Source organism: Drosophila sechellia, chromosome X (assembly GCF_004382195.2).
Source record: "Drosophila sechellia strain sech25 chromosome X, ASM438219v1, whole genome shotgun sequence".
NCBI lineage: Eukaryota > Metazoa > Arthropoda > Insecta > Diptera > Drosophilidae > Drosophila > Drosophila sechellia.
Genome location: NC_045954.1, coordinates 11,671,036 through 11,684,005, shown reverse-complemented (window position 1 = coordinate 11,684,005; position 12,970 = coordinate 11,671,036). Strand labels below are relative to the sequence as shown.

The following is a 12,970-nucleotide window of genomic DNA, read 5'->3' as shown; positions in this document are numbered from 1 at the left end:
TCGTAACAATTTTGTCTCATAGTGGTACCTCTTAGATTTTCTTTAAATCATAGTGAGTTGTAAAAATGTTTGCGCATGCTTTTACCATATTAAGCAAGCCTCTCTTTTAAGCTATTTATGAAATCTTAAGCGAAAGCATCTCTTATATACATTGCCTCCTCTAAACCAACCCACATAATACCGACACAATCCGAATAGAGCTTGACACATCTCGAAATGCTATATACTACCATACCTCAATGTAAAGATATTAAGCAGGGGCTATCGCTCCATTATTAACAATCGTACATATGTATAAACCAAAATATATACTATGCATATGTACATACATATATGCGATAATAACGATACTTTTTAATTATCATTTCTGTTCTGTAATCTACTTATACTTTTTAATTACTCTATAATAATTCTTACATTCCATTTTCAATGCTTATACAAAAAACAAAAACCAAAACAAAAACAAAATCAAAACCAATCCCAATGCGTTGCAATGTTACTACATCAAATATTCACCAATCACCCAACTTTAACCACAACTGTGTCTACAATAAACAACAATTTAATTGAATTGCAACACTATCTGAAATCTGTATTTCTACAACTTAAAAACAACTTCAACTTAAAAAAAAAAATATATATATAAACAAAATACACGAAAAATATTCATGAAAACGAACAACAACGAACGAAACCAATACCAATACCAAAACGGAACGGAATGGCAATTAAAACTATGAATTACAACCACTGCACTTTCCTGTCTACCAAATCGACTGCCAATTGCCAATCAAAAAATCGCAAAATCGAAAAATCCGTAGAAACAATCATTCTTTAACTGCCTTCTCGATATGGCCGCCCTTGACAAAGGAGGATCGCGACAGGGCTCCATAAGTTTCGAGCCGAATGGGGAAGGAGCCGCCAACTCACAAACACATTTGTTAGCCAGCACGCACCACCACCACGCAAACGGTGATGCCGAACACAACAGTTTGGCAACACTAGCACGGCGGAGTACGATCAGAAAGCGATCAGTTAGGTAATTTAAACCAGCTTCAATCTTAACCATAGTCCGTAAAGTGCAAAGTATCATAACCATCGCCATTGCCATTATCACCATTTGAGTCCATTCATTCGATCTCCATCAGCCATAAAACCAGACGACGACGAGTGGTCTTCTTTACTCGATTGTACTTTATATACATAGATCTAAGCTCTGACCTCGTTCCCGGAATATCTATTCCGCTTTGCGCAAGAAAGTATGCTATATAATCTTCAGTTGTAAATTCATTTTCCCAGCTAAACGAACAAGTCAACGAGCGATTCCGTAAAACATTCTCTATAAAGTTTCAGGATCTTAAAAGCGTATTTACCAACACTACAACAGCTGTTTGGTTGTAAACCCAAAATAAAAGTATTGAGTTCAAGTAACTTTTATCTAAAGATTTGCAAGCAGCTTCTCCAAAAATCAGATGTAATCTTTATATCTTCCCATGAAGATAAGTCAGTAATCTCGCTGATCGTGAAGGACCATAGCATACATTCAACATACATACGTACATGCATAAGATAACTTTCGCTTCACAACACTATCGAAATACAACTACTACTACTAACAACAACACCTACCAACACTATTAGCAACTAACTACAAGATCTTTGTGCCTTTGTGCATTCTTCAACATTGACATAAGTAAATTGTTTTTCTTCTAATTTTTAAATATTTCAGAAACAAAAAGGTGAATAAGTTTGATAAACTCCAAGCGGTAAACCAAAATGAAATTATCAACAAATTTTACTAATCAAAAATAATAATTAATTGTGTATTATATAAATTTATGTGAATACTCTTTGTGTCCATACTCCGTTTCCGATATAAATGTTGTTCACAAACCGATTAAGTCAAGTAATCAACTAGTACCTTTAAATACATACTCACTCATAAGTATATGTATAGCTGTACGCGCCCATGTACGACGTATCTATGACTATGTACAATATGAATATATAATATGCCAGATATTGCCGGGTGCTCAGCTTAGCTCCACATGCATAAATATGAATATATATAAATACATACATACATCATATATACATGCGCACATGTGTGTACTGCGTATTCAACCTACTATAAAACTTTAATTTGCGTTTACTCAATAGTGCAATACATACTCGTACCTAAATGTTGCATAGCAATTTAACAAAAAAACATTAGAAACGCAAAACTTGGCTTAGTACTCGTACTCGTACTCAATGTTGTAATTTGATCGTTTCTATAACCACTAAATGTACTCCCATGTACTTAGGCATTCCTTGGTTCGTTGGTTTCTTGGACAAGTTGAGCAGTTAACAGTGGCAACGAACAGCGAACCGAAGGGCTCTGCAAAGCTCCACTCAACCCCAATAAATCGCAGTCCGATTTTGCCGTCTGATCCCACAATTCAGTCCTGAAAATATACAGTGAACCATAGTTCATCAATGAAAGATATGAGGTTTTAACTTTGAAAACGCACTCTTCTGATAAATGACTCTTAAGTTGTGGTTCTCTGTGCATTATTCAGTTATTAAATAGTTTACTTCGTTAACAAAGTTGAGTGGCCTCTTTGAGCAGGCTTAGTTGACTTGTAGTTTCAAAAAGCGGACTTGCAATCGTTTTTCACCAATTCCAATGAGTGTTTGACCCCGTTGCGCCGACTGGTTTGCGAGGTCCTTTAGGAATATAGTGTAAGCATAGGCAAGTGCAATAACATCTTTGGTTATCACGTACAACATGCCAGCAATGTATGATTAACTCACCAATCCCAGTACAATTGCGACCTAGACATACCGCGACACCTTCATTTTACACCAGAAACTGCAATTTTCCTACTCACAGATCAAGTCTGCCCCATTAACAATTAACAATTGACAATCGTTGATTCCAATTCGCATCTGGCGTGCCAGCCATGTGAAATAAGTTGGCGGTTCTAACTCTGTTCCCACTCACAACAGCCTTTTGGGCAAAGTCCGATAATTTTGGGTTCAATCAGACTGAATAATCACGTCACTTGTAGTTGTCACGTTCAATGTCACCGACTTCCGGTGGGACATCGGAAGTGAGATCCGGAAATGACCTGATCGACTTTTCTACGTACACATAAAGCCACATTTGAATTCTCGGTCGCAAGTGAATGAATTTATCAGGAAATAATTTGTAGCCACTCTTAGGGCAACAACTGTAACACTACTATATACATAACTAGAGAATGGCTTTTTCTCTTAGAGTTAAAGCCAGCCACTTAGCACACAAATTGTAACTTGTATTATAATGGTTTAGACTTAAAGTGTGGCGAAGATACCCCATTCGCCCAAGTGATTGTTGATTTCTAGCGAGTTAACCCTCTAGTTACACATGTAAAGGCGGCTTTATGTGTAGGTAGTAATTGTTTTCGAATTCGATTTGAATGTAATAAGTAAACAGTTTTGGTATTTGAATGTTAATCGTCAGTCCAATCACGAATGCGAAACGGTTTGTGAACGGTAAGTAAGTTCGTCGGCCTTATCGATTCTAAATCAATTGGCGCTCGATGAAGCTGCTCTTTCCACGGCCCAAAAAGGAGCAATTGGAAAAGGACTCAGGACCTGACCAAAACCCATTACCCACCATCACACCACACATTTATCCAAAGAATTTTGACTAAGTAGTGCCTGCCTATAGTTACACATTTGCTTAGCTTTCAATGTTCCGCCTTTTTGTTATTGAGATTATATCACTGCTTTATCAACTAGTCGCTATAAACACAATCACTTGCATGAGTAGCTATCCTTTATATCTTGTAGAGAAATCTGGCTAAATCTTCACTTTTCGGATGCGAAGATCGATTGATACTAGCTGTTCCTTCGTATTTTGCGTTTCACTTCTTTTGTACTACATCAAATCACCATAAATATAGGACAATAAACCAAAATCAATAACGTAGATGAAGTCGAATGTTAAACAATTGGCGTAAGATGAAACGCAATATGGCAGTCATATCATTTTCAGAAAAACCTCAAATATAAGCAGACATCCAGTCGATTATAAAAGAACCCAAAAGAATCCCAATTATCTAGAGAAAGTGACCAAGTATATATGTATGTATATGTATACTCCCGAGTAGTGTATGGAATTCCTTAAATGTTACATGCCCTAAAATAGGTTAACCATCAAATACAAAACCAATATAATCCCGCATTTAAGAACCTTTCTATACAAACTAGTACAATTAAAAACGCATTTGAATATGTATTTTGTTGCAGTGGAGTAATGATTGCTTTTGTTTACTTTTATATACCGTATACCGTATATCCCCTAAATACTATATCCCGCAAAGTAAGCATACATGTCTCTATGTATATTTATTTTGTAGCATTATATACAAGTACAAGCATATATACATATCTATTGCCAACGCTCCATTACGGGGCATTGGACAACTATAGTTCTAAATTTATAAATACACAGATATACTTAAACTTACGTATCCTTGCAATGAATGAATCCACAAGAAATCGGTCTAGAGGAGTCCCAAACAAAAAACCAAATAAACACAAAAACTTTGAAATGCTGACCAAATTAGAATCGATTTGACCATCTGGAAGTGTTTCCCCCAATCGAAATCACCCACCTGCTTTCCCCAAACCCCGTACCCCGAACTACTTCTCAATCTTTTTGGACTGATTTCGAGTGGTAGCATTCATGGTGAACCAGTTGGCTTACTAAAACGTTCCACAATCATCTTCCAACTAGATGCTGGAGCTGCAGGACGCGTCGAGACATCCCTCGCAGGAGTCGCTTACCGGTGCCGATGCTGGCCATTTACATCCTGGACATTCGTATATGAATGGCCATCGGCGATCGCCTAGCTTGAGGTAAGAACGCTGCAAAGTTGATTGAAAGATTTCCTTATTAATTAATTATACGGCAGGCACAACGGCTCTCCACTGGCCAGATCTCCGAGTCCTCGACGGCGTGGCCATCAATACATACATCATGATATCGGGTTCTCCGATACCGTATCTAATGTTGTAGAGATGGTCAAGGAGACTCGTCATCCTAGGCATGGCAACAGTCATCCGCGGTATCCAAGAGGTATTTATTGGCTCGACATCCATGGCATTTAACCATTAATTACTTCCAACTGACTATAGTGTGTGTGTGTGTGTGCTGGTTGTAAGCCAAATGATCTGGTTAGGGATTCGTCAACATTATCCTGTAATCGAGTTGTCTGTCCTTGATGTTGCCCCTAATCACTTCGTATCCATTTGAGATCGGCTTGCATGGGGCACACACAAAACCAGGGACTTGGATACTCCAGGGATTTTTGATCTATTTTGTAGAACCGTAGTTATATACATATATACATATATGTCTACAATTCCATAGCTATTAACGAAATCTTTTAATACAAATATATTATATTTCAATAATAATTTTATCGTTTCCGTTAAGTCGGTTCTCTATCGTTTATCGTTTATCTCTTCGAAAGCAATTTGAAAATCGCAAAAAACCAAAATGAAAAAAAAAACAAACAAAACAAAAGAAGAGAAGAGAAAATATGTTGCTAAGATCCAATACGTAAAATGTTGTGCCCCGACATCCTTAATTATTACTTTTTTTTATTATTGTTGTTATATGTACAATATAGGTTCATGGTCAGCATCGACAAGTCCGGCCCGTTCGCCTTCGCCTTCTCGATATGGTGGTCATTTGTCTCGCAGTAAACGCACTCAACTGCCTTATCCCACATATGGGACAACCAGTCTATGTCAAAGATCACGATCGCCGAGTCCCGCTAGACTTCAGGAGATGCGTGAACGAGACAGACTTGGTTATGGGATTGATATGGGTACATCCTTAGCACTTGTTATCTAAAGTCCAACAAGCTCAATCAAAATCAACTTTAAACAATTTAACAAAAACAACTACTCAACTTGTTTTCTATATATGCTAGTATTTTCTTCTACACAAATTTCGACTTCAACCATCTCAACTTTAACAAACATCAAAGATCAGACATGCTTACTCGTAAATCGTTAACTCGTAACTCGTATCTCGTAACTAACTTGTATTCGTACATAGTTGCCAACCATGCTTAACATGTATACATGTATTGTCATGCCCAGACGTTCAATCAGAAAACAAACAGTCAATCAATCAATCAATCAGCCAATCAGTCAACCATAAGCTTCAACTAATCGAATAGTTCAACTACTCTTTTCATACATCCCACACAGCTCTCAAATTCATTCAGATCTGCGATCTACCACACCGAAGAACTCATGATTATGTGCCCAACTATTCGTACTCGTACTCGTACTCTTGTTACACTAGCAGCGTTATTATTTTCATTTCTCTAGAAGCCATCCTCGTACCATCTACCTTATAATATAATCACATCTCGTATGTATGGTGCTGACATGTACAGACATTCATCCTCGTCATTAAACTACCACACTGAATCTCTCTGGCAAATGAACTGTTGAATAGCAATTGAGGAGTTTAAATATATACCATTTTGAGTCAGGACTACTTTCGACGGACTCCGACGAGAACACCCAGTACTGGTCACTTTTTAAAAACAGCATCGATATGAGAGGAGTGTGAATATGTTATAGAACAGCAATGTGTAGGGGTGAGATAAGTGAACATCATTTCCTAGTCTATCCCACAAAGAAGGTGAAGTTCGTAAGCCATAGTATGTAGTACATGTATCTATTTTTTTTGTTCGAAATTGACCTCTGTCAGCCTGACCAGCACAGGATAAGACACTGACCAAGAATCTCTATTTAAAGCTTGCTTCTTGTTCTAAAAAAAAACAAAAAAAAAAAAAAAAAAAAAAACACCCAGTTACTACCACAGATATGCAGGCAATGTTCCAGTATTGTTTTTTGTAGCAGTTTTGGGCGGTGAAATCGACTGAGCTACATACATACCCGTCTATGTAATATTAACCAGAGGAATAATTTGGGTTGCAGCTTTCGGGTGTTTCAGTATCTAGACGTGTGTGCATATTTATCTATCTTATCTATCTGTGAATGTGCGTCAATAGTAATCTGCACCATTTCTTAATCCATCCTTTTCGTTTTTGCATAAATGGTATCTCTATAGATCAAATCGAAATCAAAACAGTCACGCATGTTGCCATGAACAATTTAGCTGCCGACCGGCCCATTCCCCAAATCATCCAACTACTTGTGTATATTTCTCTCAATACATTATATAGCACTGTTGTTACTGTTTCATATTTTTCTAAGTTGTATAATTCTGTAGGGTGCTCAAATAATTCCACACGCTTATGAACGTAGATACAGTGAATGCATTTTTGGCATAGCAACAATTTTTAAACAACATTAAAGTTTAATATGTAAACTACGTTCTGATTGGGACATGTTCATCCTTTACACAATATCGTAAAATAACCATAAAATCATAATTGTGCAAAAAATATTAGCTAGGAGTTTTGAAAGAACCTGTCAAATAAATCTTGTTTCTATAATGCTTGTACATGTATTTTTAGAAATAACTAATGAAATCTTAAATCATTTAACGCTGATTTTGACCTGTACTTTCAGAATTCAATAGTCCTTACTGAGACTAAATAATCCCACTAAATGTCGCACAATAAAATTCCACATAAATCTGGTTACGATAAAGTCTGTCTGATTGTCTTCAGTTAATAGATAGTTAGTTAGTCCTAACTAATCCAAATGAACATGTCCCATTCTATATTATGTTTCATATATTTGTATGTATGTTTTAAGTCCATGTTAATGTCAATGAAGAACGACTTAGGTACACATTTTTCAGTATCATAACAGCAGAGTATTTTTGCAACGACTTATGCCCTAAACTGCACTTGTTCAGCCCACAGGGAAGTAATTTTTCGATTTCCCGCAGGTGTAACGCATGTACAGCATAGTTACCCAACACTGGCCTCCCGAAGAGCCGGAATCGGAAGACGCCTTCCTCCGACTCCCAGCAAACCGTCAACACTGCAGCTCAAGCCAACCAATATCAATTTCCCGAAGCTGAATGCCAGTCCCACACATGTAAGTGACTATCGATCGAGGGTATCTGATACCCTAGACTCACTCTGCCTGCGAGTGGGATGAAAGCATCAAAACGACTGTTTGCTCATAATGAGAATAACCAAATCTTCAGTAGAATATCAACTAATATTCATAGGAAAACAAAGAGAACAACTATATAGAATTATCATAATTAATAATGTTTAATTTTTCTGACAGACACACCACTCAACGCCCCACAGTGTTCACTCGCTACCACACCACCGCGACCTGCTGCGAGATCCAAGGGATATGTACTATAGTAGTAGAGAACGCGAGCGGGATCGCGAACGCCTTAGGGATCGGGATCGTGATAGGGATCGCGATCGTCTGCACGAATACGACCTGCGGTACGAGTACCGGGATCGGGAACGGGAGTTGTACGAGCGCGAAAGAGATCGCGAGCGGGAGGTCGAAAGAGAAAGGTGAGTGGTGCTATATATGTAGTATTGGAGCACTCAAGTAATATATGCCCATATGTCCCGCAGACTGGAATATATAGCACCGCTGTCGTTTGAACAAGCGCTGGCTATGGGCCGAACAGGTCGTGTACTGCCATCTCCAGTTCTAAACGGTTTTAAGCCAAAGAGTGGTCTGAACCCTCGACACTCCGATTCGGATGAGGAGGATTGGTGCTAGCAAAGGCTTTGATTGCGATCGCGTAATCGAAAGGATCAGATCTGGGTATAGCATCAGGCCATTTGCTCCTCTTTGTCAGCACCAAACTTAGATCACAATTTTGATACGATACGACACAGCTACCAGATACCCGAACATCTGCAAACCCTTCCATACCTTTGTCCACCAGTACACCAACACCAACACCAAACCCAAAACCAACGACAACACCAAGAGCAGCACCTATATCAAAGGTATGGCACGAACGTATCGACACCGAAACTAGGAACAACTATATCTGATATCAAATTGGCTGGAGTTAGCTTACAGGAATTAAACCCGAATCGACAACCGCAATCGCAACAGAAGCAGGAGCAACAACTGCATCAGGATGGGTGGCTTAGATGGTACCGGCAATCGGGTCCATACGGATCCCCAGTTATGGCATCATTGCCGGAGACCAGAGCAACATCGCCCCACTCCGATATCGAATTCATCAGAACTATGAAGAGAAGTGAAACCGGAACAACTGCAATAACACCAAGGACAACTAAAACTGAAGCAATGATATTAAGCGTACCAATTACAATAACGTCCCCATTAGCTATTAAAAAGATATATTCAGATAATGACATTAATTATAATACCGAACGAGCAACTGATAATGACAGAATGGACGAAGCACCAGCTCATCATTATCACCAGCCAGAACTAACTACACCAGATCTACAACACGAGCCACCACTGCAGCAGCATCACCAGCACTATCCGCAGTATTCGTATCATACGCTGTAAGGAGGATAGGATCAAGAACGAGCATCCATTATGCAGACGCCACAATCCATAGTTCATAGTCCAGAAACTAGTAGCCAGAGTCTAGAAACTAGAAACTGGAAACCAGAAACCAGATCCACTAAAAGTGCAACTTTAATTGAAATTCAAACTGAAACTGAAACGAGGTGTAAAGAATGTGAGAGTGATTCTATTCCACGCAATTGGATTGGGAGTGGACGTGGGGAGATTGTAAACAGATTAGAGCTACTATTTGCTTAGAAATAGGAGTAGACAATTTAATTTTAGATATGAATATGATCAAGTGTATTGTACTTTTTTTTTAATGTAAGGGCAAGTCTAGACGAAGAGCACATCAAAATGAAGCTAACGATAACAGAACTCTTTCAAGCAGAACACACACATAGATCTAGGTCGAAAATATACATAGGAAATAAAGATTGTAGGTACTCGCATACATTGTAAGTTATCTAGGATTTAGCTCGAGCAATCGGTACGGTAATCTGCAAGCGTTTTTGACTTGTTTGTATTAAAAGTTAGTACTTCAATTATGTGTATTTAAAGGCGACATTTATTTATTTACTCAATGTACATACCAGATAATTGTAGATATGAAATTTTTATTTATTTTCTTCTTTTTTATGTAACATATTTACCTACGACTACTATTATAAATACTTTCATCGGAACGAATCCCTATAGCGAATATTAGCAACAATTCAGCGCAATTTAGTCCCCCACTGTTTTTTACATTCAGTTGTGTATTTATACTCGAGCGGATACTTTTTTCCCACGATTAGTAGAAGTCCACGCAACATGGCAAGTCCAGCATATTGCATCCAAATCCAAGTCCAAAACTAGATCCAAATAACTCAATTATGACCAAAGCATGTATCTGTAAAGTAAGCATCATTCAGTGCCATTTGTGTATACAGACTCTAGCTAACTTACAATAGCTTATTTATCATACATATATTTGCCTTAGCGAATGAAACGTTGTTTTCATAGTTACTCTGTAATCTGTAATCGAAGAGAGGTTTATGCTTCTGTTAATGCGTTTCGTATGCTGAAATAAGCTCCTCGCAAACTTTCCGATCAGTTGAAAGAACTCGATGTCCATATGTATTTATAAATGACAAGCAAACAAGGCATTATTCTCACAATCGAGCATCCTCGACGTAAACAAAAACATGTGTAGATATAATATATACACCTCCGACTCCTCACACTCGAATTGAATGTGTATAATGTGTAAAAATGCAGAGCTCATGGCACACCAAACGTAATGTATTCAAATATACTATAGCCATGCACACAGCCCCTCCAACTCACTACCAGAAAATGCAGTCATCATGTGTATAGATAGACGAATCGTACATGTTGGACGACGGGATATCGAAGAGCGCACAATAATTGTAATTTAAAGAAAAGAATCCATAACTTAAGTAAATAATTATAGCAGCTGAGCAGTAATGCGAATTTACACAGCAAATGAACTTACCATTACGAATATGACGATGACTAGCGTAGAGTGCATACGGAAGTTAAAGGAAAAAACTAAAACAAAAACATTTAGCAAACAGAAACACTTGCCCTAAACTAACTTAACTGAGCTGACTCTAGCTGTGTACGATACTTAAATATTAACTGAGCAATACTGAATAGGGAAAACGACTAACCTAGAAACGATTAACCCAAATATACACTCAAAAAAGGTCAAGATCGCCATTTAACTTAGAAACTCGCCATTTTATAATGTCCTTTGGCTGTGAGCCGTAAGTTTTAAAAATCTCCGAAAATTTCCGAAGTTCCAAAACGCATTTTTCAGTTACTATTTTATCCTTAATTTGGAGGTTTCGTTCGCTATTAGTTTGTAATAGCAAAAATCATTGTGTGAATACGATTTTTTACTTGTTGATTTAATTTTGAAAAATAATTGTTCGTAAACACTTCCTGCACGTTGTGAAGTTTTTGAAAACCTTGAATTTTTGATTTGATGGCGATTTTCTAAAATCTAGACAAAGAGAATGGAGTGGAGTGTGAGAAAGGTAACCGACAAGCGTATTCTTCTATAATTATCTTAATTACGGATGCTGACAAAGAAATACATTGAAGATATATATACACGCCTACATAGATAAATATACAATAGTTTATAACTAGTATCAAATAAAATGGGAACTCCAACGCTAAGGAAAAAACATAGAACAAAGATCGCCGATATAAAAGTTCACTCTCCAATGAATTAATTAATCAATTAATTAATTGTATACACGTTGCACGTTGTATTTCCGAGGTTCACTTTTGACTACTTCCAGTAAAAGTTTGTCCACGCGGCAAATGTTTCAAGTCCTCAGTCCTAGGCTAAGATCCGATTTTTTACCTTCATTTTGCACCGCTTGCTTAACATTAACATTCGAATTATAACTAGCGATATCCCCACACAACAGTAGAGTTCTTGGAAGGGCAGCTTAGGGCTCATTAGCTCAATTACTACTACTGAATCATTGCCCCGATGCCAAAACTAAACAAAATATAGATAAATAATAAAAAACACCAAAGAAAATAAATAAAAAAAAAATACGAGAAAAAACAAAACCGAAAAACAAAAAAAAAAAAAAAAATAGAAATGAGTACAAAGTATGAAGTTAGTTTACTGATGTGCATTTCAGTATCAGACGTTTATCCAGTTCATGATGCCTATAGAGGAAATATTTAGTTAGCTAAAATATTGGCATACTCGATTCCATTCGATTCGCTTCTAATGCTCACAACCTTCGCTTCGTCCTTCGTAAAAGGCTCCCAGCTGGCCGACCGCGAACTCTGCCCAACATGATGTACTCCTACTTGTATGGTTAGGTGCCAAGTGCAGGGATCCGATATGAACATCACTTTCCGGGGAAGAACAATTCGGGCACCACGTCCCGCCATTTACTACAAAATTAAAACAAAAATATATATTGTTACACAATGCTGCGATCGATTGTTCTTCCAGCTCCAGATCCTTGCATGGAGATGCCATGGAAAGCATTGCCCGATCCAGATTCAGATCCAGATCCAGAGTCATTATATTCTCAATCTGGTTACTTATGCATGCAACCATGATGAAGTGCACACAAGGCTGCTGCCGAGCCAATCCTCAATTCGTACACTTGAATTCAAATCCAAAAATTGAGGTGACCCAAACGGTCCGCTCCTGTGTTGTTAAACTTGACTCATGTCGAAATGGCAAACATTTTTAACCATTGAACCCAAAACTTAACGATTCGACTGCATATTTTGTTATTTGTTTACTGTCTAGTGTGAGCGGTTACATGAAACAAAAAAAAAAAAAATTAAGAAAACTAAAACAAAAATAAGAACGGAAACAAGCAAAAATAAAAAGGAAATACATATATGTAAGTAGATCTGACTTTTTTTTACAAAGCAACAAGAAATATAAAATATAGGATGTGAGAGGGGATGATACGCA

The 12,970-nt window shown here is 37.6% G+C and overlaps 1 protein-coding gene across 15 annotated transcripts in view; it reads left to right on the top strand.

Moving 5' to 3' along the window:
- The window catches only part of LOC6620300 (voltage-dependent calcium channel type A subunit alpha-1), a 51,992-nt gene extending 39,402 nt beyond the window's left edge, over positions 1-12,590 (top strand). For 9 of the 15 annotated variants that reach the window (XM_032726762.1, XM_032726763.1, XM_032726761.1 and 6 more), the window contains 6 exons: positions 4,769-4,890; positions 4,947-5,110; positions 5,667-5,867; positions 7,919-8,070; positions 8,269-8,513; positions 8,577-12,590. In XM_032726762.1, the coding sequence (XP_032582653.1) occupies positions 4,769-4,890; positions 4,947-5,110; positions 5,667-5,867; positions 7,919-8,070; positions 8,269-8,513; positions 8,577-8,727 (1,035 nt within the window). In that variant the 3' untranslated portion in view covers positions 8,728-12,590. Of the gene's footprint in view, positions 1-821; positions 1,040-1,729; positions 1,740-4,768; positions 4,891-4,946; positions 5,111-5,666; positions 5,868-7,918; positions 8,071-8,268; positions 8,514-8,576 lie in introns of all 15 variants that reach the window. The other 6 variants (XM_032726774.1, XM_032726765.1, XM_032726766.1 and 3 more) reach the window with 2 other exon arrangements.
- The last annotated feature ends 380 nt before the right edge of the window (positions 12,591-12,970 follow it).